This window comes from Numenius arquata, chromosome 14, assembly GCF_964106895.1.
Source record: "Numenius arquata chromosome 14, bNumArq3.hap1.1, whole genome shotgun sequence".
NCBI classification, from domain to species: domain Eukaryota; kingdom Metazoa; phylum Chordata; class Aves; order Charadriiformes; family Scolopacidae; genus Numenius; species Numenius arquata.
Window position 1 is genome coordinate 15,996,261 of NC_133589.1, and position 24,148 is coordinate 16,020,408.

At 47.3% G+C, this 24,148-nt stretch overlaps 1 protein-coding gene across 1 annotated transcript in view; it reads left to right on the top strand.

Annotated features, from left to right (window-relative positions):
* The window catches only part of AXIN1 (axin 1), a 75,236-nt gene that overhangs the window by 21,226 nt on the left and 29,862 nt on the right, over positions 1-24,148 (top strand). The window contains exon 3 of the mRNA XM_074158423.1: positions 20,767-20,907. Within this exon, the coding sequence (XP_074014524.1) occupies positions 20,767-20,907 (141 nt within the window). The remainder of the gene's footprint in view (positions 1-20,766; positions 20,908-24,148) is intronic.

A 24,148-nucleotide genomic window follows, 5' to 3' on the forward strand; every position in this document is an offset into this window, starting at 1 on the left:
TGCTCCAGGATCTAAATTGTGCATTTCTGGGGGATGAGCACTGAAAAGCGTCTCCCATTCCTCATAAAGGCCTAGGAGCTGCGTTTCTCTGCTTGCTCCTAAAAATCCCAAATTCAAGAAAGGATGTTTATTCTCTGACATGTCTTAATGCTTCACTACCATGTAACCTCAGGACTTCATGGAGGACGGCTGTCCTCTCTGCACCTTCTCCACATACTCCCTGCTAACCTCTCCTGGCCTCTTCAGGGGCACTGAGCAGCATTTTCACTCCAATTATCTAATTGATTAACGTATTTAACTTGGAACATTTGTTCTCAGCCTGTGTTTGACTTTCAGTTTCTTGCTTCTCTTGCTGACCAGGCAGGCAATCTGAGGGCCTGAATCCAAGCTGTAGAAAAATAATAATCATCTCTCCTTACTGACCTTGCCTTGACACACCTACGGGCCCTCATGAAAATCCCACCCTGGGTAAATAGCTCACGTTTTTATTTAGGGGAGAACTGCCACACACCAAAGAGTCAGGGAAAATCATTTGGGAGATAAGTGGTGTTTTTATCTTAAGCAATTAGTCCTTAGTGCTGGGTTCGGGTTTTTTTAAGTTTTCTCATTGGCTTGGAGGTTGTTCTTGAGCAGCATGGGGTTGCTGTAGGAATACTAAACTTGCAAAAATGGCTAAAACTTGCCTTCCCTTCCCTTCCCTTCCCTTCCCTTCCCTTCCCTTCCCTTCCCTTCCCGCCCCTGCCCCTGCCACTGCACTGGCTGGGAGGCAGAAAGCCACCGGCATTTCTGAGGTGCCGTTCCAGCAGGATGAGCTTAGGGCCACTATCTCCCCCATCAGCCTCCGGGTAGTGATCATCGGATATGCAGCAAGGTTTTGCCCATCCATCCTGAAGCTGCTGGCGATTTTCTCTGTCTGTAGTCCTCAGGTTGAAGGAGCAGGAAGGAAGCAGGGAGAGGACGAAAGCATGGAGATTTCCCTTTGGAAGTTGTCGTGGTGTGGGTTGGGGTCAGGATCTGCATGGCTTCGGCAGTGCCTTGCTGTGGCCATCACCTTGTGCGATGGGGAATTGTCTTTCTCCGAGCAAACTGAGCTGCTCTGCGATTTCTTTACAGTGAATTATAGGGAAAATGGCGTTTGTCCTTCTCCCTGGAAAGCTGTGCAGCACCAACTTGGGATTGACTAAATCTTTCTGAGTTTCGGTGAGGGACGCTGAGCGGTGGCAGTTACCTGGCTTCATCCTCCCTTGCTGGTTGCTCTCCAGAGACTGGCCAGCGGCGCCGTGTTGCTCGCGTCAAGGTCGTATGGCAAAGGCTGCCATGGCTGAAACTCTTCTGATTTATTATTTGCAGAGCGGTGGTGTTCGGAGCCTCCCCCACGCGTTTGGCTGCGGGGAGAACGATATGATTTGCATTAGGACGGGGGATTTTCCATCCCTCGAGGAACAGCATCTTCCTTAGTGACGTGTCAGCTTCCTTTGGTGTGGTGGGATGGTGGGCAGCCCCTGCGGCGGCTGGGAACCTCCTCTGTCTCTGAGCCCTGGATTCTGGGCCGGAGTGAGGACTGACGAGATGACAAATGCCTTATGGCCATTTTATTGCTGCTCTGGCAGATCCTGGCGGTGTCCGGTTGGAGTCTGTGAGTTGATGGGTACACAGACCATCACTGAAACAAACTGCATCCGCTTTAATTCATCCGTTGGGATGTTAGTGTTTAATCTGTGTAGTGCTCCTTCCAGAACAGAAATCTGTATTTCAGTGTCATACACTACTAGGGTTTTTTTCCCCCCCCCAACTCTCTTATGTAAAAGCACTTAATGACTCGCTTCAAAAGCATCCCGAGGTGTGAATTACAGCTGATGTAATTAATTTGTGTTTGTGGGCCTGGCCCCCTGCAGTCTAGGTGGCGTGTTGGGCTGGCAGTTAAGAAGAACAAAAGTCTAATCTTGGAGAAGATTAGGAATTCTTTGACAAAGGTTAAGCCAGGGCGCTGCTGCCTTATCATTTGTACCGGTGTCCTGTGGCAAATCTGTAATTCAAACCCTGAACAGTAGGCAGGCTGTTCCTCACGCTGGCTTTAAAGCAGCAGCATCGCTCCTCGCCTACCTGGTTGTTTTGCAAAGCAAAGTCTTAAAAAAATGGCTAGGCATAAAATAAGAGCGGGTCAACCTAAAGTCACTGCAGGGTTCCCCGTTGCAAGGACGTTCGGAGCCGGAGCCTGCTGTGAGACTTTTGAAGTCTCTCCTTCCCGAGCCCATCTCCGTGCGGTCCGCTGCCTCTTCTGCTCATCTCTCCTCGTCCCTCCCACCCTGGGGGCGAGCGAGCAGCGTAAATCCTGCACATCCCCCCGACTGGAATGGGGAAGGAGGCCGATGGACTGGCAAGCAGCTCCCAAAGGAGGAAGCCAGCCTTGTCCTTCCTGCGGGCTGCCCATGCCTGCTGAGCCCCAGCCTGGCTGCGGCAGGCTTTGGGTCCCAGCACACTCCCCGCCAGCGCGTCGTGGCAAGCTTCCCCAGGCAGCAGTTTCCACTTTTCCTCTTTGGTGTCTATTGTTTTGTTATTTGGGGAGCTGGAATCCATGATCGAATTCGAAACGCGGTTAGCATTAGCCTCTGATGCAACAGGCTGGGTTTTTTTTTCTTTCTGGATTGAGCACATCATCTCCTGGACACCTCGAGGGATCCAGAGCTCTCCTGTGACCCGCACACTCAGGCACTGTGGCAGTGTTGTGTTCGGTGCCGAAAAATCATCCCATTTAGTCTCAGCCGAGCTGCAAAGTGCTGGATTGGGCTAAATCGGGCAAATAGTCACTTGATCGCAAGTGATTTTCCAAAAGAGGGGGAGCCTGGCTGAGTGCTGATGGTTTAGATTTAATCATGTAATGAAGAGCATCAGGAATAGGTTACGTTCTCAATTATTTTGATTTTAATCTAATGTGCTAATAACGTGAGGCTCTTCAGATGAAAATGTATTTCCAAGTTGCTTTAAGTATTTGCTAGCGTAGTAAGTTGAAGACATATGTGAAAGAAAGGGCCATCTGATGAGCTGCTATTGTTCTCTTAATTCAAGCCACCCTGTTTGGGCCACTCTGCATGAATGGCTTTGTGTTTGCTAATAAAATCATGCTATGTTCCCTGCAACACATGTTCTGCATGTCCCAGTTAGTCAACAGCAGTAAAACCTTATTTTATAGGTTTATAATGTTACCTTCTCAACTGTGGCGGCTTTAAGATTAGACACCAGTACTTCCAGGGTTGGCCTTGGCATGCTTGAGCACACGGGGGTGGCTTCAAGAGCTGCCATAACATCTTCCTCCTTTCTCTTGGTACCTCGGGCTCTTGCTCCCTGTGTGGCTTGTCAGCGAGTGCGTGTAGCTCCTCACCTAAAGGGTTGCTACGGGGTTTGGAAGAGCCGGAGCTGCTTCTCAGGCTGGCTTGGGAAGGGTCTGAGAGTGGCTGTGGGCTCCACAGCCCTTTTATCTGCTGGGCTTTGGAGACCTGAAGAGGTTGTAGGAAGAGCTCTGCTGTTACGTGAGCCCAGGAGAGCTGCAACCAGCCCGATGGTTTCTTCGGGCAGTCCTTAAGACAGAAGGATGAGAAGCCACCTTCTGCTTTAGCCCAGCATCTCAGAGGGGGCTGCTCTGAGCAGTTGGCTGGCAGTAGTCCTCCAGGAGCCACGGCCAAGCTGGGGGGCAGGGGGGGGGAATCAGTATGCACAGTGCTTGCTCCCTTTCCTTGGCACATTGTTTTTTAAGAGCTGTGGGGTGGAGAGGATTAGACCGAGTTCTTAGGGGAGGAGAGCAGCCAGCAGGGGATGGCTGGTCATTTTTGTTCCTTTTGTGGCACAAACAATCTCTCCCTTACTACTGGTAGGGGCTCATGAGCCTTTGTGATGTTTATTAGGCTGAAAGATGTGGAGACCTCTGGTCTAGATAGCTCTCCAACTGAGAGGGGGAATTTAGGCACTTGTGATAGCGTGGCCAAAGAAATCACAATAAATATTTGGGAGATTTTAGTGTTTGGCGTTTGTCAAGAGTGGTTTAGCAGAATGAAATCTTTAGTGGAAAGGCTGGAAGTCCAGCTGAAATGACAAAGATGTGCCTGGGTTGGCGTTGGCACATCTTCCCCACTTCAGGGATTAGAAGGAATTGTGTAATAGCAGCGTAATGATCTGCAGAATTGGCTCGTTTAAACTTCAGCTGCTTTTGTTTAGGAGATGGACTTAAAATCTGAAACTGGGTCAAAATCTTTTCTTGCTCTAGAACTAAAAGTTCCACACGTTTCAGACTTCTGTTTGAAGGGATGATTTCTTATTGCTGTTCAGCCAGCCCTCCTGGGATGAATTTCAGCCAGGCAGGTGACCTTGGCCTGCTTGTCCTTGTCACTTGGGAAAGTGGTATTGATCAGCATCAGAAAAGATTTTGTAGGGTCTGATCACATCTTTCCCTGCTGATCGAGTCATGGTCCGTAGTCCTCTTTAGGACTGAGGGAAACATCTGCTCTCTAAGACCAGCAGCTGAGCAGGGACCGTTCTGGGGCTATGTTCGCTCTTCTGGATCCTTACCACATTTTCAGTGAAGGTCAGCGTCAGAGTTTTACCACTTCGTGAACTTGCCCTAAACTGGCAGGGAGACAGAAGTCTTCCTCAGCAATTATGTTATTCCCAAGCACAAAGCCCAAGTCCTTGTGAGCAGTGTCCTGAGACCTGTTGTGGCCCTGTATCTCCTCTACTTGCAGCAGAGAATAAAACCCCCAAAAGGTGTTTTGGGTGCGACACCCATTTCCAACAGTAAATTAAGATTCTTCTTCCTGATCCCAGGGGCAGCCCCTCACAGACCTGCACGGCCTCCTGGGGCTGGCCCCAGTCAAGGAAATGTGCAGATATTTCTTCGTCCCAACCTGTTCCCTAACTTTTCCTGGAGAATAAACCCTGGGGGGAGATTTGCAGGGTTAGTGTCAGGAAATAGCTACTTGGGAGTGGCCTCTTCCTTGCTACGGGAGAAAGCAGCCTGATTAATTATTGTGATTGCTTCTCTGGACTGAGGTAGGCTTCCAGTGGTGAGAGTGAGAGCAGCTGAAGGACCTGGAGGTCAGGAGTTACAGCCCTTTAGCCAGCAATCCCACCAGGCTGCTGCCCGCAGGCAGGTAACGAAGCAATCCTGGAGGATCTCCATAAGTCACCAGCAGTGGAATTCGTAAATTCGTTTATTATTTGCTTAAAGCTGCACAGCAAACGCATGTCTGCAGCGTACACAGACATCTGTTGTCGTCTTGAGGAGAGGAGATGATGCCATTGAGCAGTTGCTGTGTTAGCAACACGCACACGCGAAGCAGATGAGCCTCTCTTTGCTCACTTATGAATTCTACATCGCGTACCCTGGGTATCCGCACAGCCCAGAAAGATCAGTCCCAAAACAATAACCGCTGGCAAATATTGCTTTCTCTCTTCCCTGGATGCGAGGAGGTACCAGCAGGAAAATTTGGCAGCCCGGGTCCCTGCGCTGTCGCGTCGTGTCGGGCAGGAGTCTCGCAACTGCAGATGCAAATGGTGCAGGCTCAGACATCGGTGTCACAAGCTCCTGCACGTTTTGATTAATTCATCCACGGTTTTCACACACAGGTTCGGGGACGGGCGCTTTCATCAACTCTGCGATCAAACCGTATGCCAAGGATATAATGACTCACGTTACAGACTCGCTTGTAGTTTTGCGGGGGGGGGTTTAATAGTGGTGTTAAAATATCACTCATTTAACTCTATAGGCGGAGCTGGCGGCAATGGCTGTAGTAATGGTTGCCTAACATTTCCCATTATATAAAACTGTGTTGTAGTTGCTCATATCTTTATCAGACTGTGTTGTTTGGTGTTCTTCCATGCTGAGATTCTGCCTAGGGCTGAATTATTTTGGCAAATTTTAGCAAAAACAGAGGGGGAGGAAATTACATTGTTTTGCTCATGTCAGACTCTTACAATTTACTTTTCATTGATAACCTTCCAGCTTTCCTACTTTGAAGCAGGGGTGTATCGTTTGGCAAGTGGGTTGCTGGAGGTGGGAGGGACGCTGGCAGCTGGAACATACCTTTTGCTCTCCGTGTGAGAATCCATCCAATTTGATTAAATTATAAGCTTGCGAAAAGTGCATGAGCTCTGGAGTCGATGGTTTAAAATTTTGGCAGCCAGAGTATCTGAAAAGTGTATTTGCTTTGACGATGCTCGTGGCTAAGACCTGAGACTGGAAAGTGCACTTCCTGTTGATGATGATGATAATGATGATGATTCTGGAGTCTCCGACGCTCATTGCTAGGTGAGCCAGCTCTCTTCTTGCATCCTCCAGAAACGGCACTCAGAAAAAAAGGGGAGAAGGTGAGGAGGGTCATCTTGGGAGCTTGCAAGAGACAAGGCTGTCCAGGGGGTTGAAACTGGAAAGGGGTTCTCTGATGCTCCCCGGAGTTCTCTGATGCAACCCCTGGAGCTGAAGGTGCCTGTTCAGCCATCGTTCAAGCCCATTATGCCCAAGGAAGATGCTGCTTACCCACTAATGTCAGCCGGTTTTGGTAATGGGGTAGAATTCCCTTTTGTGCATAGGGATGGCAGGTTGGAGGAGAGGAACCCTGTTTGCCGTGAGCTGACCCCAACCATTTGATTGGACCCATAAAGCTGAACGGGAGAGAGGGGCTGGGGATGTTTGCCCCGTGTAGCCATGGGGTGGTGTAAGTCTGATGCACGGTGTTATCACAGGGCGTTTCACAACTTCCTCTGCTCCTGTAGCTACTTGTTGATGTGTGGTCACAGACTCTCTTTCTTTAGGACTCTTGCTGGTTCAGTGCATGGGACGGGTAGTGGCCGGGGCACTAACAGAGCAGGTGGGAAGGAAGGTGCACAGGGCACCTGCGTTACCTCTTGCATCGTTAAAAGGCCTTGCAGTGGAAGAGACGGGAGATGCAAGCAGAAAAACAGAGGTTCTTCTGTGCTAGTTTTTGCCCGTGACATCCTGTAAGACAGCTCTTCTCCCTGGGCGAGTTGTCGTGTGTGCCTTAGCTTTCTGTCTGCAACTTAAGACCCAGATCAGACTTACTGATGTGCTGAGCATGCATCACGGCAGAACTCTTAAAAAAATGCTGAGTACTAGGCCCAGAGCATTTCAAATTGAGCATCCACATTTTGAAAAAAAATTTGACTATTTCAGCATTGCAGTTGGCTTTTTGTACATAAGAGGATAATAGCTTTTCCTTCCTCCAGAATAGCATCCCAGATAAATACAAGATTCACTTGTGAAAATTGCCGTAGAAGAATCTCCAACCAAGTGAATAATGCTACATTCAGCATGAGATTTAGGTGATGTAAAAGTACAAAGTGGGGGAAAATAAGGATATCAATCCATTTATCCTGTGCCTGGAGCAGATGAAGTTCTGCAGAGGTACTGCAGGATCGGTAAGAGATAGTGTAATACATGGGCACAAGAGAGGTGAGTAGAAGCTAAATTTTTTTCAAACCTGTAGGCTGTTTTTCCCTGCTGTCTGAAGGAGAAAACATCTAAAGCAATGAGGTGTTTTAGTGTTACCTACTTGGTCAGTGCAATCCTGTATGTGCAGTAGGGCACGTATGGATTCTGTAACAGATGGTGTGTTTGTGTCATGCAGATGGACTCCGGTGTTTCACAGCTCCAGGCCCTCCACAGAAAACAGCCTTTTCCTTCATCTGTGGGATTTCATTTCTAATTATGGCAGCCGGGGTGATGGCAGCACGTGGTGGTGGGTCAGAGGAGCCGTGGTGCTCTGCTCTGGGCTCCGCTGGCTAGAGAAGAAGAGAATGGTAGCAGCAACACATCATGCCAATGGGAGGTGATTTGGGGCTCATCCACAGCCATCCAAAATGCAGAATTAAACCAGGTCTCAGCACTGGGGCTCCCCAAATGTGGCTTTTGCGATGGGCCTGTGTTGACTTCAATGTCTGGGGAGGTGTCAGCTGGAGCTGAAACTTCTCTTTGCATTTGAGGCCATTGTAAGATTTTTTCTCCATGGAGATTTTCTGCTGAGCTCTAGGCACAGCCTCATCATTATTCAGGGCACTTAGGGTTCCTCCACACCTTCCTAATTGTCACAGTGTCTTTGGGACCTCCCTCCCCTGTTGAATTTGGTTGGGTGTCAGCAAATCCCTTGTACTCAGAATTTCTGGAGGGAGTAAAAAGAGATGAACGGAAACACACAGTTTGATCACCTCCCCTTCTGCCTTTAAGAAACTGAGGTTAAAAAAAATACAGTTGTCTTTTATCTGAACAGTGGCTAAGTTGTTTAGAACAAAAAGCACATTCATGCATTGTCACTTATTTTTCCTAAATGGAATCGTCAACTGGTTTTAATTGTATAAAGATATGTAGGAATGGAACGAGAGTTCAAACAGCTCTTTTACAGCACTTTAAATGGCCATGGTACTTCGTATATATCCCCACAATAATGCATACCAGATGAAAAGATACGGTGGAATTTGTGTAATAAAGGTAAAAGCCCATATATCTGCCTGTTCTAATGGATGAGAACCAAAACAGAAAAAATTGCATAAGGCATAACAACAAGCAAGTTTCACCTGCTGTGGAGTGCACCAAGAAACTACAAGCACAGGACTTCCCTGAGCAGTGGCCAAACCCGGTAACGGGATGGACTGTGTATATCAGCTTCCCAACAGCTTCCGTAACACCCTTGTGCTACAGTTAAAGGTATTTCATCTCCCCTCTGGTCTGGAGTTTAGCTGGACCTTCTGGTATTGCAGGGTCCCAGGAGCTACCTTGTGAGCTCTTGTGCAATTTGCTGTGAGCAACTCATTATTTTTAACTTTTTTTCCTTCCCTGCCTCCTTTAGCTGTTTTCCACTACGTTTTAATATCCATTTAAATGAGGTGAACTGGCTTTTATTTAGTGAACGCCTCTGGAGATGTTGTCACCTTCAAGAGCGGAGCATGCCCAACAGGGTCCTTCTGGTTATGGTCAAGGTACACGGGGTGTAGAGGGATTGCTAACGACCCGCGCCGGCTGGCTTCAGATGCTCTTCTCCGTCTTTCTCACCACTGAATCCTTTGCTCTTGGTTTGCCAGTCAGCCACTGATTTTAGATCCGTTTGTAAAAAGTACAACCACAAGAAATGAGAGACTGAATCAGCTGATTTCATTCATTATCTTTCAATGAACTCGATGCAGTGATTGATGGTTTCGCTTCCAGGTCTTGCTGGAGGTGCAAGGTTTGGTGGCTGTCCCAAAACTAGGACTGTGAAGGAAGACTTTGTTCTGCCCCGTCTGAGGAAGAGTTACTCTAGTCCTTATTTAAAAGGAAGGCTGCCTGTAGCATCTTCACAAGACTAACTTCCCTCTGGATGCTTATTTTCTGGGGCCAGCAGCAAGATACGTGCTGTTAGTCTGCTAAACTCTTACAAGAGGAAAAAACCACAAGTATCTCTAGAAAAGGAAAGATTCTTTTTAACAGCATCCGTATGTCTCAGACACGGTTTCTGCATGGTTCATTCTTTCTTCTTGTTGTTATTACAGTTCTTCTGGGGACTTGTCGTTGCTGTCAGCCTCTGATGGACCTTGTCTTAGAAGGACAGCATGACTCAGTCCACCCTCACCTTGCCGCAACCGCTGCGTTGAATCAGCCGGGTCAGTTTGAGCAGGGAAGGGAACCTCAGGTTACGGGCTCCCGGTAGGGACCAGGAGACCGAGTTACGATTTATACATTTACTGTGATGCTGACGTTTCTTCAGAGCGTAGCAGGAAATGATACAGCACGTTTAAAAGCTTTTTGCAGCTTGCCAGTATTTTGTTGTTGATAGAGCCTGCCGTTTGTTAACGTGAGCCAACGAGTATCCCCTAATGACCCCGTTTGGGGAGGTTGTGAGACCCCAGAGGACTGCGGGAGAAGCTCTGTTTCGTGGTGCTGCATTTCTGAGACCTACTTATCTGTCATGGTTGCCGTCAACTGGTGCTTATGAACTCCTTCTCATTAGGAAGTACTGATTGGAGGCAGAAGTCTGCAGGGGGGAATCTTCTTTTCTATCCCCGTCTAATGGTCTCTTGACTTTAAACTTAAATGTGTTCCCTGGATAGAAGTAAAGCTAAATAAGGCTTTGCAGGAATTTTTAATGCGAAGGTATGAAACGTCTTTGTGAAGGTCTTTTGCTCGACTGAGTTGTTTTTTCATGTGCTGCCAATATCTGATCCCACTTCTTGACCTTTAATATACACCGAGAGAGAAGATTAGGATGTTTCTAATCAGCTGCATCTCCCCTCTGGGAGCACTATTAAGTCCTGACTCTCAGCTTTATCTCTGCCAGGTCTTGCCAGCCCTCCATTTCTTGGTTTTGTTACCAGCTGAGGTCGATGTTCGGTCACCTCAAAGATTCTTGTTCAATTGGGGGAGTTTCTTGGATCCTTTCTGTAGGAGTTAAGACAGCAGTGAGCGACTCTGCTTGGAGGCAGACCTCTTCGTTTCATGTGTGTTGATGAGCCAGACCTTATTCTGTGAAATAAAGCCCTTTTTTTTTTATTGTGCCGGATTATTGCTAGACGTCCCTCAGTAATCCTACCCACCTCATCGTTAGTAGAGCTTCGTTAAAGGACCTCAGTAACAAACCTGAGTGGTTTTGAGGGGTGCTAAGTCAGGTGCCCTGTAGATGCTCAAAATAGTGCATCAACCGGTTCCTTTTGCCACCAGAATTTGTAATTTTGTTAAGATACCAAGTTTGTTGGCAATAAATTGAGGATTTAAGTGAGGCTAGCAAGTCTGCGGCGTGGCTCGGCCCACGTGACGTGGGCCAGTGAGACACACAAGCAGTTTAATGCCAAAGCTGCAACTAGTCTTCATTAAATGGAGCCCCCTTGAGTTGTGTATCTTCCCCTTTCATTTCAGCCATTGGCAACATCACTGTTGGGATTTAGGTATCGAGAAATTTATCCATGAATTGCCATGCTGGGGTCTGTGCCCTCCTGAAAGGCTTCGGTGACAAAAGGCAGGACTGAGCCCAGACCCTTATTTGCCCTTTGATTCCAGTGTCTCCTCAATGTGGTCCATGTGCCTGTAGATGTCCTTGCCCCATCCAATGTTCTTGAACACTCCAGAGGCTCCGAAGGTACGTAGGAAGGAGGGGAATGGCCTGGAGTCACTGGCCAAAGCTGGATGCTTTGTTCCCTTCCAAAAACTTACTCATCCTACAGGCCCTGGTCTTAAGTTACTGAGGTTGCAGAGAAATCTGCTTGTAATTTCTTTCTTGTGAGCCCTTTCTTGTTGAGCAGAAATTTTGGCAAAGAAGAGTCGAGGTACTGGAGAATCCCCAGTTCTGCCTGGTTATACCAGGCCTCCTCAGATCTTTCCTTGGAACGAAACAGGCAAGAGGAAATACTTTCCATTTCAGAGAAGCGTGGACAAACAACGTTGCTTCAGACGGAGAAGAAAAGCGGCAGACGGAGTTAAAGCGCTGAATCCTGCCAGCCAAAAGCACGCTCTTGCCTTTATTCCATCATTCCTGGAACACAGTGTTCTTATTGTGTTCTTCCTCACCCCGCTCAGCGCCTCTCCTTGAGCTCGGGACTCGGAGATGCCCCGACCATGATGCTGGCGGGTTTGGGGAAGTTAAAAAAAGCATCAAACCCATCTCGGAAATGGACCCTCTCCCTCGCCCAGCGTTAGGTAAACGTGTTTTCTGAAAACCTGGATCCCGTTAGAAAGGTTCCCGCTGTCTGGAAAACAAAGTACTCGCTCGCCTGGTTTAGTCATTAAGTAAATTTGTGGTTTGGTTGAGACGAAAAATAATGAAGAAAAGCTGTTGAAATCCCGGGATTAATTTGATAGTTTGCAGGCAGTGGTGTTTTTAAGTGGAGCTGCTGCCTTCTTTAGGTTATGAGCAGACCCAGGTGTAAACCTGGGCTTCCCTCTCTCCCCGCGCCTCAGAGGCAGGCATTTGGAAGTCATTTGTTTGAGGAAGGCCCTCTCGGCGTGGGCGAGGGGATGCTCTGGGCTGGAAGCCATGTTGCGTGGGTGCCTGCCTGGCCAGCCTGCGGCTGGAAACCTTGGGAGATGCTCTCGGCCGCTGATTTCATCTGCGGAGGGAGCAGCATCCCGGGCTGCTGGCAGGGCGGGAGGAAGGGACGGATGGATGGTCCCTGGCATGGCGTGACGTGGAAGGCTCTGAACACTTGGGGGGGTTTGCCGGTATTTTTACATCTGCAACGTGATGGTTGTATTGCCCCCTCTGGGAAGAACCGTTTCCTCTGCGACTCCTTTACACATCTCCCAGCTGCTCTGCTGCCTTCCCAGGGAAGGGAAACCAGGGGGAAAAGGCAGAGGAGCCCGTGCAGGGACCCCCCATAGCTCTCTGCAGGGGGTTCCTCCTCTCCACCAGCCCCACTCCAGCTTGGAGAATCACCCGGGAAAGCAGAGATGTGGGAGCTGGCACTGCTGCTTGCTGTCTGAAATGGCTACTGGGTGCATTCATCCACTTAAGCGCACACACACACACACACATATATATATATGTAAAATCACTTGCCGTATTAAACATAGATGTCATTTCACTCTGAGAAGCCAATTAGCAGAGCAGAAAGCTCCTGTTTATCAGTCTGTTGCCAAGTTTTCCCCATCTCTCAGCTTAAGCAAGGGGAAAGGAGGCTGCATTAGTGCCAGTGTCCACGCTAGTGAACCCCATGGCCCAGGAAGAGCATGTTGGGGGTGAGGCTGGGTTCCAACTTGTTTTGGGGGGGTTACTGTGGGCTGGTTCTCACTCAAACCCTTTGGGAGCTGGAGGGCACTGGGAGAGTGCTGGAGCACAGCATCCCCTGCCCAGGGATGGGAACCCAACCTCCTGGGCACACTGGTCCCTCCTGGGACGTTCATCCTTAGGCATTTTGTCCTCCAGGTCCTCTCTGTTCTGGAGGCATCAGGAGGATTTGGTCCTTGGGTTCAAGGTCCTCTCACTGTGTTTAGGATGCACTTTGATGTGACGATCCACCCAACAAATGGGCATGTTCGGCACATCCCTGTGTGAGCTTGATTCTGTCCCTTCCAATAAATAATACAAATAATTCTCCTATGGAGTACTGTCTGACAAAGGCCGTGGCATGGAGGCAAGTGTGGCTTATGGGTGGGAGAAATATACCCCGAATATCCAAAATACACACAAGATGCTGGTTTTCTAGTTCCTGAAGTCACTGCAGAGGCTTTTGACTGACTGATGGAGCCAGGCTGCTCCGAAGCAGTAAGGCTCTTGTTCAATCACAATTAATGCAGCCAAATATCCTCTATATTTTATAGTAAATGTCCCTATTTAATGTTACCCTTTCGTAATGGATAAGGATTCATATTAATCGTGTCATCATGTTGAAAAAAAACCAACAAACTATATTATGGCATAAATTCAGACTAATAAGTTGCAATGAGTCTAAGCAGATACCTGTTATTGTTAGATATGGAACAAAATGTTCTGCAAGATTTGCTTTATTTCAGGAAGATGATCCAAGCGTCCTGTTAATTTACGTGCAGACATTCTTTTGCCCATATTTTCTCTTTTATTTTAATTCATTTCTTGTGTGTTGAGATATTAAATAAATGAGGGGTTCGGTCTTATTCTAGGGAAAACGTGCATTGTTTTTAGGAAGGACTTGACTTTATTGTGTGTCAAAAATTGGATTTTTACAGTTTGGATTTTAAATCTGTAACTAGTGGACAAAATATAATATTACATTGGGGCAGTGAGTGAGTTCAGTCTCACCTCTGTTGGGAAAGAGGAGCTGGGAGGGCTTATTAGTAGATGCAGGGTCAGATGAAATCTTGAGGGACTTGTTTTGCTGTTCTCTGAAAGCCTGAGAAGGTTCGGTGGCCATAGGGCAATACAGCCACGATATTTAGCCTATCTAAGGCAAACAATTTATTTTGTGTATTTCAGCCTCCTTCCTAGATTTTGACAAATCCTAAATCACTTTTCTCATCCACCTTGCTGTGTCCTGCCTGAGAAAGTAGTATGTCCTTGGTAAATGCAAAGGAGTGAGAAATTGGAAACTTGGGTGGGTAGATCTTGGGTTTAGCTTTTGTAACTGTACTTTAATACTTTGCAATAATTACTGAAGCTCCCCATGAAATAATCTCCACATCCTCCTAAAATGGAATTGTATGCCTTAGAATAAAAGAGAAGAGGAGCCCTTATCTGTACTTTTAGTTAAGTTTTTATTTATTTCCCTTCTTCCTCCAGCGTGGGAGGATGAATAAGCACGGAAGGAGATACAGATTTGCAAAGGCAAGGAGCGCTAAAGAGCGTCGTTTTTTTCATCAGCTTTTAAAAGCCAGACTGTAATCATAAATTCCCTGATAGCTGGAGCATGCAGAAGTCGTCTTTAAGCCTACAAGTGACAGGCTGCTGTTGCTTTTCAAACTTCAGATTTCATTTTTTTTGTAAGACAACTTTGATCTGGTTCCTTTGTAATGCTCCGTAGAGCGCCGGGGCCGCTGCGCTCGCCGGCTGCAGGGCTGGAAGTGAACTTTCTTGGCAAGAGCCATCTGGAGACCTCAAAGAACAGATTAACTTGTCCAGAATTGATGTGATCTTTGAAGAAGCTGCCCTTGCCTAGAACACATGTGATTAGCCTGACATTGGCAGTGATAAAGTTGAGATGCACAGCAGTGTCTGAGCACCCGGAGTAATTGGGAAGAGTTTTAAGTGGAGCAACCCCGAGGATTTGCAATCAAATTATCAGCTAAATCCCCAGTTTTAACCTCTTGAGCAGACTTTATGTCTTTAGCGCAGGTTAAATCCAGTCAGGAGTAAAGGTTTTCAGCTTTGCATCTTCGTAGACTTTTTGTTCTTAGCTCCAAAACTTACCCGTGATGACGTTTCGGGGAACACTATGAATGCTTTGGGACATTTCTAATAATTTTATACCCAGTATAGCGCAACTTCTGTGATGGTTGTTGGTACCGTGGATTGGAAACAGAGACTTTTCTATTCAGGTGGTAGATTGATGTAATCTTGTCAGTCAGTCTTCTTGGTGGATGCTGTTCTAATCCCTCGTTTAAAGATGACCCAGCCGCTCAGACACTCTTGTCAGGATGTGCTGTTTAGATATGCTGAAGGGATTTGCTTTGGCTCGTACATCATAAGCAAACGTGTGCACCTTTTAATTTGATTGACTGGTTGTGATCGTGAAACGTGGTACTGCGTGAAGGATGTGACAATCACCTGCTTGTTGGTGGGTGTCAGTGTGGGAAGGAAGGGAGCTCTGCTTGGTCACGTCTGGCCAGAGACTCAGCGAGCTCTCATTTTGAAAGCTTTTTTCTTAGGTAGAAGTACATAACTTTTTTTAATGGAAAAATTGATTTTTTCACACTGAATAAATGGGAGATGTTAAAATAATGAGCTGGAAGTGGAATTTCACTGAATTTTTAGAGTTGGAAGGAACCATAAAGATCATCTAGTCCAACTCCCCTGCCGAAGCAGGATTGCCCAGAGCATGTCAGAGCATGTTACTCAGGACTGCATCCAGGCGGGTCTTGAAAATCTCCAGAGAAGGGGACTCCACAACCTCCCTGGGCAGCCTGTTCCAGGGCTCTGTCACCCTCACCGTAAAGAAGTTTCTTCTCATATTTGAGTGGATGTCTCAGCATTATTCTGCATCCTCCCAGTCATGAAGACAACACAACCAGAGACACCAAATAAGTGTAGGGCTTAGTCCTGGTTTCCTCCTGCAAATGTAGTTCTGGAAAATAGTCATCTTTAAAATCCCAGGACTATCAAAGTCTAAACCAAGTTGTCAGAAGTTGGTGTGAAAAAGCAGGGTGGGAGCACAGAGGCTTGGTCAGTGGGTCTGGTTGACTTGCAGCCCTGGTCTGTGGTTCCTGGGCACCATCCCTCAGTTCAACCACCATCCACCAAAAGAGGAAAGAGGAATCGTGTCCTGCCATGAGGTTCCTCATTGCTGTGCAGGAAGGAGGGTATCTTAGCTACTCGACCTGCCTTCAGCTGTGGTGAGAGACCCTGAGTTTCAGCAGAGCCCGTTTTGGGGTGTCCTTCCCTGGCCCCACTTCTCCTGCAGCTTGGAGCTTTCCAAGGCAACTCATGAAGTTTGGGTGGTTATCAGCTGCCTCATGGCTCAAGCTGCCTAGAAAGTGGGATTTCTCCCATGTTAAAAATGAGCTGCTCACCCAAACCCTGGTGACAAAAGTTTCATAGTATGTCATGGAAGGAAGTCATCTGAAAGTGCTGTTTGGGGGAACATAAGCAGAATGCGGTGGGGTTTTGTGGTTGTCAGCTTCATGAGTCTTTATCTCTTGGGTTTACTAATCTAGTGCTTCTTCCTTGATAGTGTAGGGGTTTGGAGGTGCCTCGTCATGCCACCACGGAGTTTGGAGAGGCACTTATCTCAGGGTCAGGCAGGTGGGGGACCCTTGCAAGAGGAGGACTGCCAGCTTGCCTGGATTCTACCACAACTTCAATTCTTTTGAGTAAAAATTTTCTTCCAGAAAATGTCAGTGTCATAAAAATTCAGTGCTAGAGCATGGTAGTAATGAAACCTGATGGCTCTGATCAACTTCCTTGTTAGACTGGGAGCTGCTCCAGCCACACAGGAACTACTAGCAGGCTTGGGAAGACCATGTCTCACAGACGTGCCAATAGAGTGTTGTGCAATTTATTCCCTCCAGTGAACATGTAAATTCTACAGAAATTAGTTGCCTAAGGTCTTTCATCTCCAAGGAAGTTTCCTTCTTGCCTTAGTGGTTTTTTTTTTCCCATGCTTGATGAAGAACATTAATGAAGGAGGCATGTAACCGTTGAGTACCAAAGGGAGTGCCGTGTGGATTTGGGTTTGCAGGCAGGATCTGTGAGATCTTTCTCCCCCTGTGGATTCTGAAGGTGATGCAATTCTTCCCCAGAGCGTGCCAGCACTATGTTTGGCAAAAGTTGGGGACTTTACGTCTTCTTTGATTTAAAATTGAAATAGCCATAAGGTTATTAAGGAGACTGGGGATCCCAGGCTGGAAGGAGAAGGATGCCCTTAGGGACTCACAATGCGGTGAGAACTCCAACTCGGACAAGAGGACCTCACCTCTCTTCTCGCTGAGGTTGAAGCTCCAAGATCTGACAGTGCTAATGTTCAGAGTGCTGTGGGGCTGGTCTTGGCTGGAGGAGCTGGAGATTTGGGGTATTTGGGGATGGGATACACCCAAGACAACATGCAAAGTAAACTGACCAGGTGGAAGGAATCACTAAGGAGATGTTTGCTGGTTTTCTACAACAGTTTTGGCCCTTGTCAGCATTACCAGAATTGACAGGGATCGGTGGAGGGCTTTATGCAAAGGGAAGGCAGCTGGTCAGGTTGACTTACTTGGGTCGCTGTGATCTCTATTATAATTGTTCCCTATGTGATTATTTTGAGGGTTGAGCAACTGAGAGCTGCAGAAGAGACGTGCAGCTGTATTGCTGCAATGTGTGAAAAGTTCTGTGTTCATTTCAAAACCATTTGTTGCTCTTACCATCAAAAAAAAAAAAAAAGAATCCGGAAGTCTGCGGGAATTTTTGTGAAGTTTAACTTTAAATGCTCACCTTTCCTTTTATTGCCCTTATCAGCACGTAGAGCTCTGTATGCGAGGTTTTTAGCTGACATTTCAAATTGCTCTGAGTGTGCCTCTATCCCTTTTAAAGCAGCCTCCCCTCCCAGATCAGAAGTGTCCGGGTTTGGTGGTTGTTTTTTTTGTTAGACTCCATGTTCCTTTAATGTTTCCCTCCTAATAGATGTTGAAAGCGTTCTTCAGAGGCACGGCACAAAACATTCAAATAGTGATATGAGCCAGCTGAAGAGAGTTGTCAGGGAGAGGGAACATTAGGAGAAGGATTGAATACAGATGGATTCCTCAAAAGTAATGTAACCTGTTATGATTGCTTTGAAATCCTATACCCCTTCCATCTACTTACGCTTACTGAAAGTTTACATTTGCATTGATGTATTAGAGGCAGAGCTAAAATGGAAGTAATCCCTGTTGTATACACGCTTAAGTGTGTAATTTTAGCTAAATACAGCAGTTGTGACCAAACTCTTGCCTGCGTCCTCAGTGGGAAGCCCACAGCCATGGAGCGCTGCAGGAGGGTCCGTCCATCCCAACTCCTCCGGAGTGGCCAGGGACCACCCTTTGGCCTTCTCAGGTCCATACCCAATGAACTTTTCAGATGCTCCTTGCTGCTCTGTCTCTGTATCAGCAGATACAAAGGGGAAACTGATTGATCTCTGCATTTTATTGTATATGTCATAGTGCTTTCTTAATATACTGCTAAAATAATCCGTGCCTCATCCAGGGAGTCCTGGCAGAAGGTCCACTAGAAGTTGATGCTGTATTTTAATTGGGTTATCCAAAAAACAGCCTTCTCTTTGCCCGCAGGGAAGGCCTGAGCTATCCATCATTCCTGCCTCAATTTAAGAGGTTGTATCAGCCTCCGTCACCCAGCTGTCACATCGGATGTGACAGGAGGGTTGTGCGGCACAGCGCTCCTTTAATGTTCAGAACTGACCATCACGAAGGCGAGAGCTGGTGAAGGGGGGGCTGATAAGGGTTTCACTTATTATACCTTGCTTTTTTTGGGTGAACTTGTTCAAATTATTTCCAGCCTTAAGTATTTGCCCTAGAAAGCCCTTCTGAAATCTGAGGGAATGTAGAAATAAGGTTGCTCCAGTGGACATTTACAGTGACAGTCAGAACGTTGGTGTGCCTGAAGACGTCCCTGGTGACTCGCCATCCCAAGGTGCCTGTAAGCATTCGTACCCACCCGAGCCTGTACTGCACTCGAGCGTGGAGAAACCTCAGAGGCTCTTTTTGCCTTGAACACTTGTGAAAAACCTCAGCCGGCGCAGTTTTGAGTGCTCTTTGCACCCCTCTGCAGCTGTACTGAGCTTCGTCGTCCGAGGAGAAAGAGCTTGGCGTTTCTGCTGGCTTGTGGCAAGCAAAATACTAGTTTTCTCTTTGTGAAAATGGGAGGGTAATTTCTTTCTAACTGACCCCATAATGGACCTAGACCAGTATGATTTTTCTTAAGTGACCAGTGATATCCACAACCCCGTGTGTTACAAGGAAAATTGTCTGGTTCTGTTCCTAGGAGCAGGAGGGCACGGTGAACAGGGTGGTACGAGCGCTGTGTAGCTGAAGGCTACAGCCCTCTCAAATTCGGGTTTTAAAATACTTTGGTAACACTCCTATTCTCGGGCAACGAGTACCACGTTATACACAAATCGTTCTGAAGACCTCTGCCTTAAATGGGTTGTCTGCTGGTCCCGGTTCAGGCAGTGCCCGTCCTGTGTTCGTGCTCTCTGCAAATACACAGAAACTGCCAACTTTTCCCTTCGCTGGTGTCTTCGCCCCTGGTCCTTCCATCTGTGCGTTTCTCATGGGCTTCTTTGTCTTATCTAAATGTAAACTCATCAGGGCAGGGGCTGTTTTCTGTTGTCTGTAGGACTTTGGCCACTGCAGTGCGGCCAGAAAAGCTTTTCACAGCTGAACGGGGAAGCACAAATTGCGTGATGAGTCCTCCTCGGAGGTGTTTGCTCAAGGTTCATTACAAACCACATCGACTAGGTGCCAGTTACTGAGTTACTAAATAAAAGATCACGCTGATGAGCTTCGTGATCTGAATTAAAACAGGACGCTGGTTTTCAGAGCTGCTAACAGAGCTTGGAAAACCCAGGAATTCATCAACTCCAAGATATCTTACAAACGCTGCTCTTCGTGCAGAGGAGTCGTGGGGGATTAAATGATGCTGTGCTGGTGTGAACCTTTCAGCTTGTTCTTCCTTCTGGCAAATTCCAAAATGACTTGCAGGGACAACAAGCTGCCTGCGTGGCCTGGCTGTCCTGTGGTGGAAGAGAGCTGGAGGCACGTTGGCAGCTGTAGCTCTTCTGTGCCGGTGGCAGAATCAGTGTGAAGGAGCTCTTGCCCGCTTGTTCCTCAGGCTGCTTCACCGTTCCTGCAGGTCTCCTCCCGAGCAAGGAACTGGCTTCCCAAGCTGGTTCATGCAGGCATCTCTCTTCCTACGTTTTTTTTAAGAGAAGGAGGTCGCCCTGCTTGCACCTATACTTGAATAACCTGTTTGCAGGACAAGGCATGTGGTTGTCTACAAAGTAGCCTCCATAGATCCGTGGGCCAGATTGTCCGTTGGAAAAGCCGGTGGGATTAGATGGTCCTTCCTGGTGGAATTTGCAAGTGTTTGATGTACCCAAGTGTGACGTTCGAGGTCAGCTTTGGGTACTGCACTGTAAGCAACAGCCATTTCTTGTTTTACCTCCCTCCCTTGGGAAACGTGTTGGAGTAAAGAGGGATGTAAAAGCAATTGTAGAATGGGTGAGCCGTGCTACGCATCCCTTGCAGTTGGAAGAGTGGAGAAAAGCCTGATTTGACTAAGAAAAATGCTGTCTTTTTATCTAGGTATTGCTTTTAGGTGTCCTGCCGTGCTCATAGAATGACAACACTAAGCAGTTAGCCCATGGACACCGTAGATCCTGATGGGACTGGGCTTCTTCCATATAGTCTTGTTCCCTCCCTTCTTCATCTCTAACAACATCATCTTCAGTACTCTATGATTCCCTTCTGCTTCTGGTTATGAGTCAAATTGTTCATGGTTCTACCGGTGCAACTTAATATGAACACAGCTTATTCGGTAGCCTGTGACGGATGCTGGGGCTCCAGGCAGAGTCCTCCTGCCCAGTGACTCAGAGTATGGTCAAGGTTGCGTCCTTCTAATTTGACTCTCATTTTTCTTGCAGGCATGGGTCGTGGAGAGAGCCTGTTAACCCTTACTATGTCAACACGGGTTACGCTTTGGCACCAGCCACCAGTGCCAACGACAGCGAGCAGCAGAGCATGTCCAGTGATGCCGACACGATGTCTCTGACCGACAGCAGCGTGTAAGTAACTCCAACCCGGGTGGACAACAGCGTGTTCATTTCTTTAGCGGCACTGCTGCTGGTGTTGGTCTGGGAGGGTGCTTTGCCACAGCTGGTGTTGAGGGGAATATCTGACCAGACCAAGCTCATGATCGTTCTCGTTTTCTTTTTAAGCAAGGTTGTTTTGTCACTGTGCAGGCTCTTATCTTGCAATTCTTGGGGAGCACTTGCAACATCAAATGGTTTGAGTGAACTAAAATAAATGATGCTCGGTCAGAGTTCCTGCAGTGTTTCTTGCCAGCTGCAAGAAATTCTGGAAATGTTGGATGGCTTTGTAGTAAGTGGTTTGGGATGTAGTATCTTCTGAATGTCAGACAGAGCTTTCTTTTGAGTTTTTTTTTGCTGCCAAACTGTGCTCAGTCTGCAATGGCCCTTCCGTGAGATTGGTGACTGACCAGTTCTAGTTTGTGTCTGGTGACCACTGCACTTTAACACAACTTGTACCGATAAGCCGCTGCCAAATCTTTTTTGCTCTTTTCTAGTTCCTACCTTCCTGACAGCGCCCTGTATCTCACCCATGAGATACTTTCCTTTAAGATGGTCTGCAAAGGGAGAAAAAAGGGGTTACGAGATTTTGTTGTGACTGCATCTCTGTGATAAAAAAAAAAAAAAAAAGGATTTGGGCAAAAATATTCAATGTTTGGTCTGTTTTTAGTAGTGCAAATGCAAAGTGTCTTTCTGTAGAGCAGAAACCCTTTGATTCTTCAAGCGAAAGATGACAGGTTTACAGAATTAGGGAGAGGGTTTTATTAACGGCAGCGCTGTAAACACAAAGTCCTCCAAGAGGCTCATTTAATGTCACTGTGGATGTCAGGAGCTGTCAGACCTTGTTGGCGAAACTTTCCAGCCTGTGGTGGATGTTTTAGTGGGTGCTGCCACAGTTCCCCACCAGCCCTCGGTTAACACAGCGAGCCCGTGAATGTGTGATGTGGTAAGGGGGCTTCTGTGTCTGCTGCGGTGGCTCTCTGTGAGCCGGTAGCCTGCTTCTCTCTGGCTCTGTGGAGTCTCGGAGCCACTGAGGAGCAGCTATTTAGTCCCCTCTGCTCGCTGCCACCAGCTCCTCATACCTTATCACTGTTGTGTTGTGAAACAGAGGAGGCAGACCTTGGCCAAAGGGACATGGTGGGCAGAGGGTGCCCCTGGGACAGAGAGCTGTAGAGGAGCAGTAATTAAAGGCTCAGTTTGATGCAAATCCAGCTGCTTTGCCACAACCTTCTGCAATTCTTCATATTCATCAATTTATATGGAGGAGTACTCTGAAGCTAGCAGGGGTCGTGTAACTTCTTGTTATCAGGAGAGGCAGATGTAAGAACTCTTCAGAATTAATTAGCTTTTAGCACTTCCTTTTCCACTGGTGCAGTGGGCTCATGGGGTTGCACTGATGGTTATACCTGCGATAAGTTCTGATCATTTATGCCAGAGTTCTTCACCCCCCTAATTTTTATTTCAGTAGCCATAATTTATTTCTTTCACAGGCAGAATAATTTCTGTTTGACCATCCTATGCATTCTTTATTCTTTGCTCCTTTTTCCTATAGGCATTTTATCCCTTCTATGCCCACCGTAGGCTGCTTCTAGGACTTTAATTACCACTGATACATGCGCTGCCTTCTGCTAATTACTAATTTTAATTTCAATTCATTTTGAATTTCATTTTAAGTAAGTCTCAAAAATCATGAGGTTCATTTTAAGTAAGTCTCAAAAATCATGAGGGTAAACCTGTGATCTTTCTTTCTGTGCATCTCAAGCTGGGTGCATGCAGATTTATCCCCAAATCGGGATTCTGGACATCCAGCCGTGACCTTTGCCTTGCAAGGACTCTGCTTTCAACACTTGTTCTTCATTACATCCTTTAAAACTCCAGTACCAGGTTTTATTCGGTTTTTTACGTGGCATTGCTGAACCTATCTGCCTCCCGAGTTTCAAAGGAATTTTTGCAGAATTGCTCAAGGCAGCAAAAATGAAGAACAACCAGACGCAAGTTAAAGAAGGGACTCCTGCTGCTTGACAAGACTTGCATGTCTCGGTGCTTTGAATTTAGGCCTCCTCTGAGGAAAATGGCAATGAAAGCCTCGTTTGCTGATGAGCGAGGCTCTTCCCTGGCTCTGCTGTTTACTTACAGCAGCCAGGCTCAATAATGAAGAAATCTGGCTTCTGCTCCAAGGCACCCCATGAACGGGGTGTGATCCTGAGGCGGAAACCTCCCTGACCCTCCATCAGAGGAGAGTGTGTCCGGACAATCAGGATGCAAATGTCAGCTAATTGAGGAGTGCTAATTAACCAGGCGGGTGCACAGAAAAGCGTGGCTCGACACAAGGAGTGCTCTTCCAGTGTTGGCCAACTCAAGTGGGTGGAGAAGGCGGACATGCTGAGCGGCTGCTTATACTCTGAGGCATTGCCGTTGTCACCAGCTCCCTTCCAAGCTTTGGCAGTGAATTGATCACGGCAAAGCGGGGTTTGGATGTGGCTGGGTGCTCAGCCCTGCTATGCAAAGACCTGGGTGATGCTCTGACCTCCCGAGCTGGGGCAAAAGGAGACGGACACAGGCTTTTTGGGAGCGCCCGGCTCTCCAAAGTGGTTTTAAAAGTCATTTCTGCAGTACCAGCTACAAACGCACTTGCCTAAAAGACAAACTTTCGACAGGATGTCTTTCCAAGCACTGGTAAATATTATTGTAATGGGTTGAATTTATATAACAAATATGTTATCAGTCCCTGTTGTTGGAGGAGTTTGCTCTTTGAGTGGCTTAAAAAACACTGCTCTTAAATGCCTGTGCTCCGCTGATTATTTTTCAGTCTTCCTGTGTCATACGAATTCCTCTGCCCTTGTAGGCAAAACAGCTCCAGTCCTCTCTGCTCAAACCTGTTTTTATAGTCGGCACGGCAGCTGTGTTGTTTTAGCTGGTTTGTGTGGAGGCAAGGTCTGGAGAGGACACGGTGAAAAGCCCTGGCAAGCGCTAGCCCAGCAAGCCATGGCCACAGGTGGGACTGAGTTGGTCACTGCTGGTGGTCGGTGGTGGGTCAGGGCTTTTGGGCTCTGCCTCACCCCAAGCTGCTCGGAGCCGTTTACTGGTGTGTCCTGAACTGCTCTTGCCATCTCAGATAACCAGGCGTATGGGTAGCATGTTCCTCAGGCAGAGGAGACAGCCTCTGAGGGGTGTGGGGGGGTGTCACAACAGAGATACTCAAGGGAAATTAAGGCAA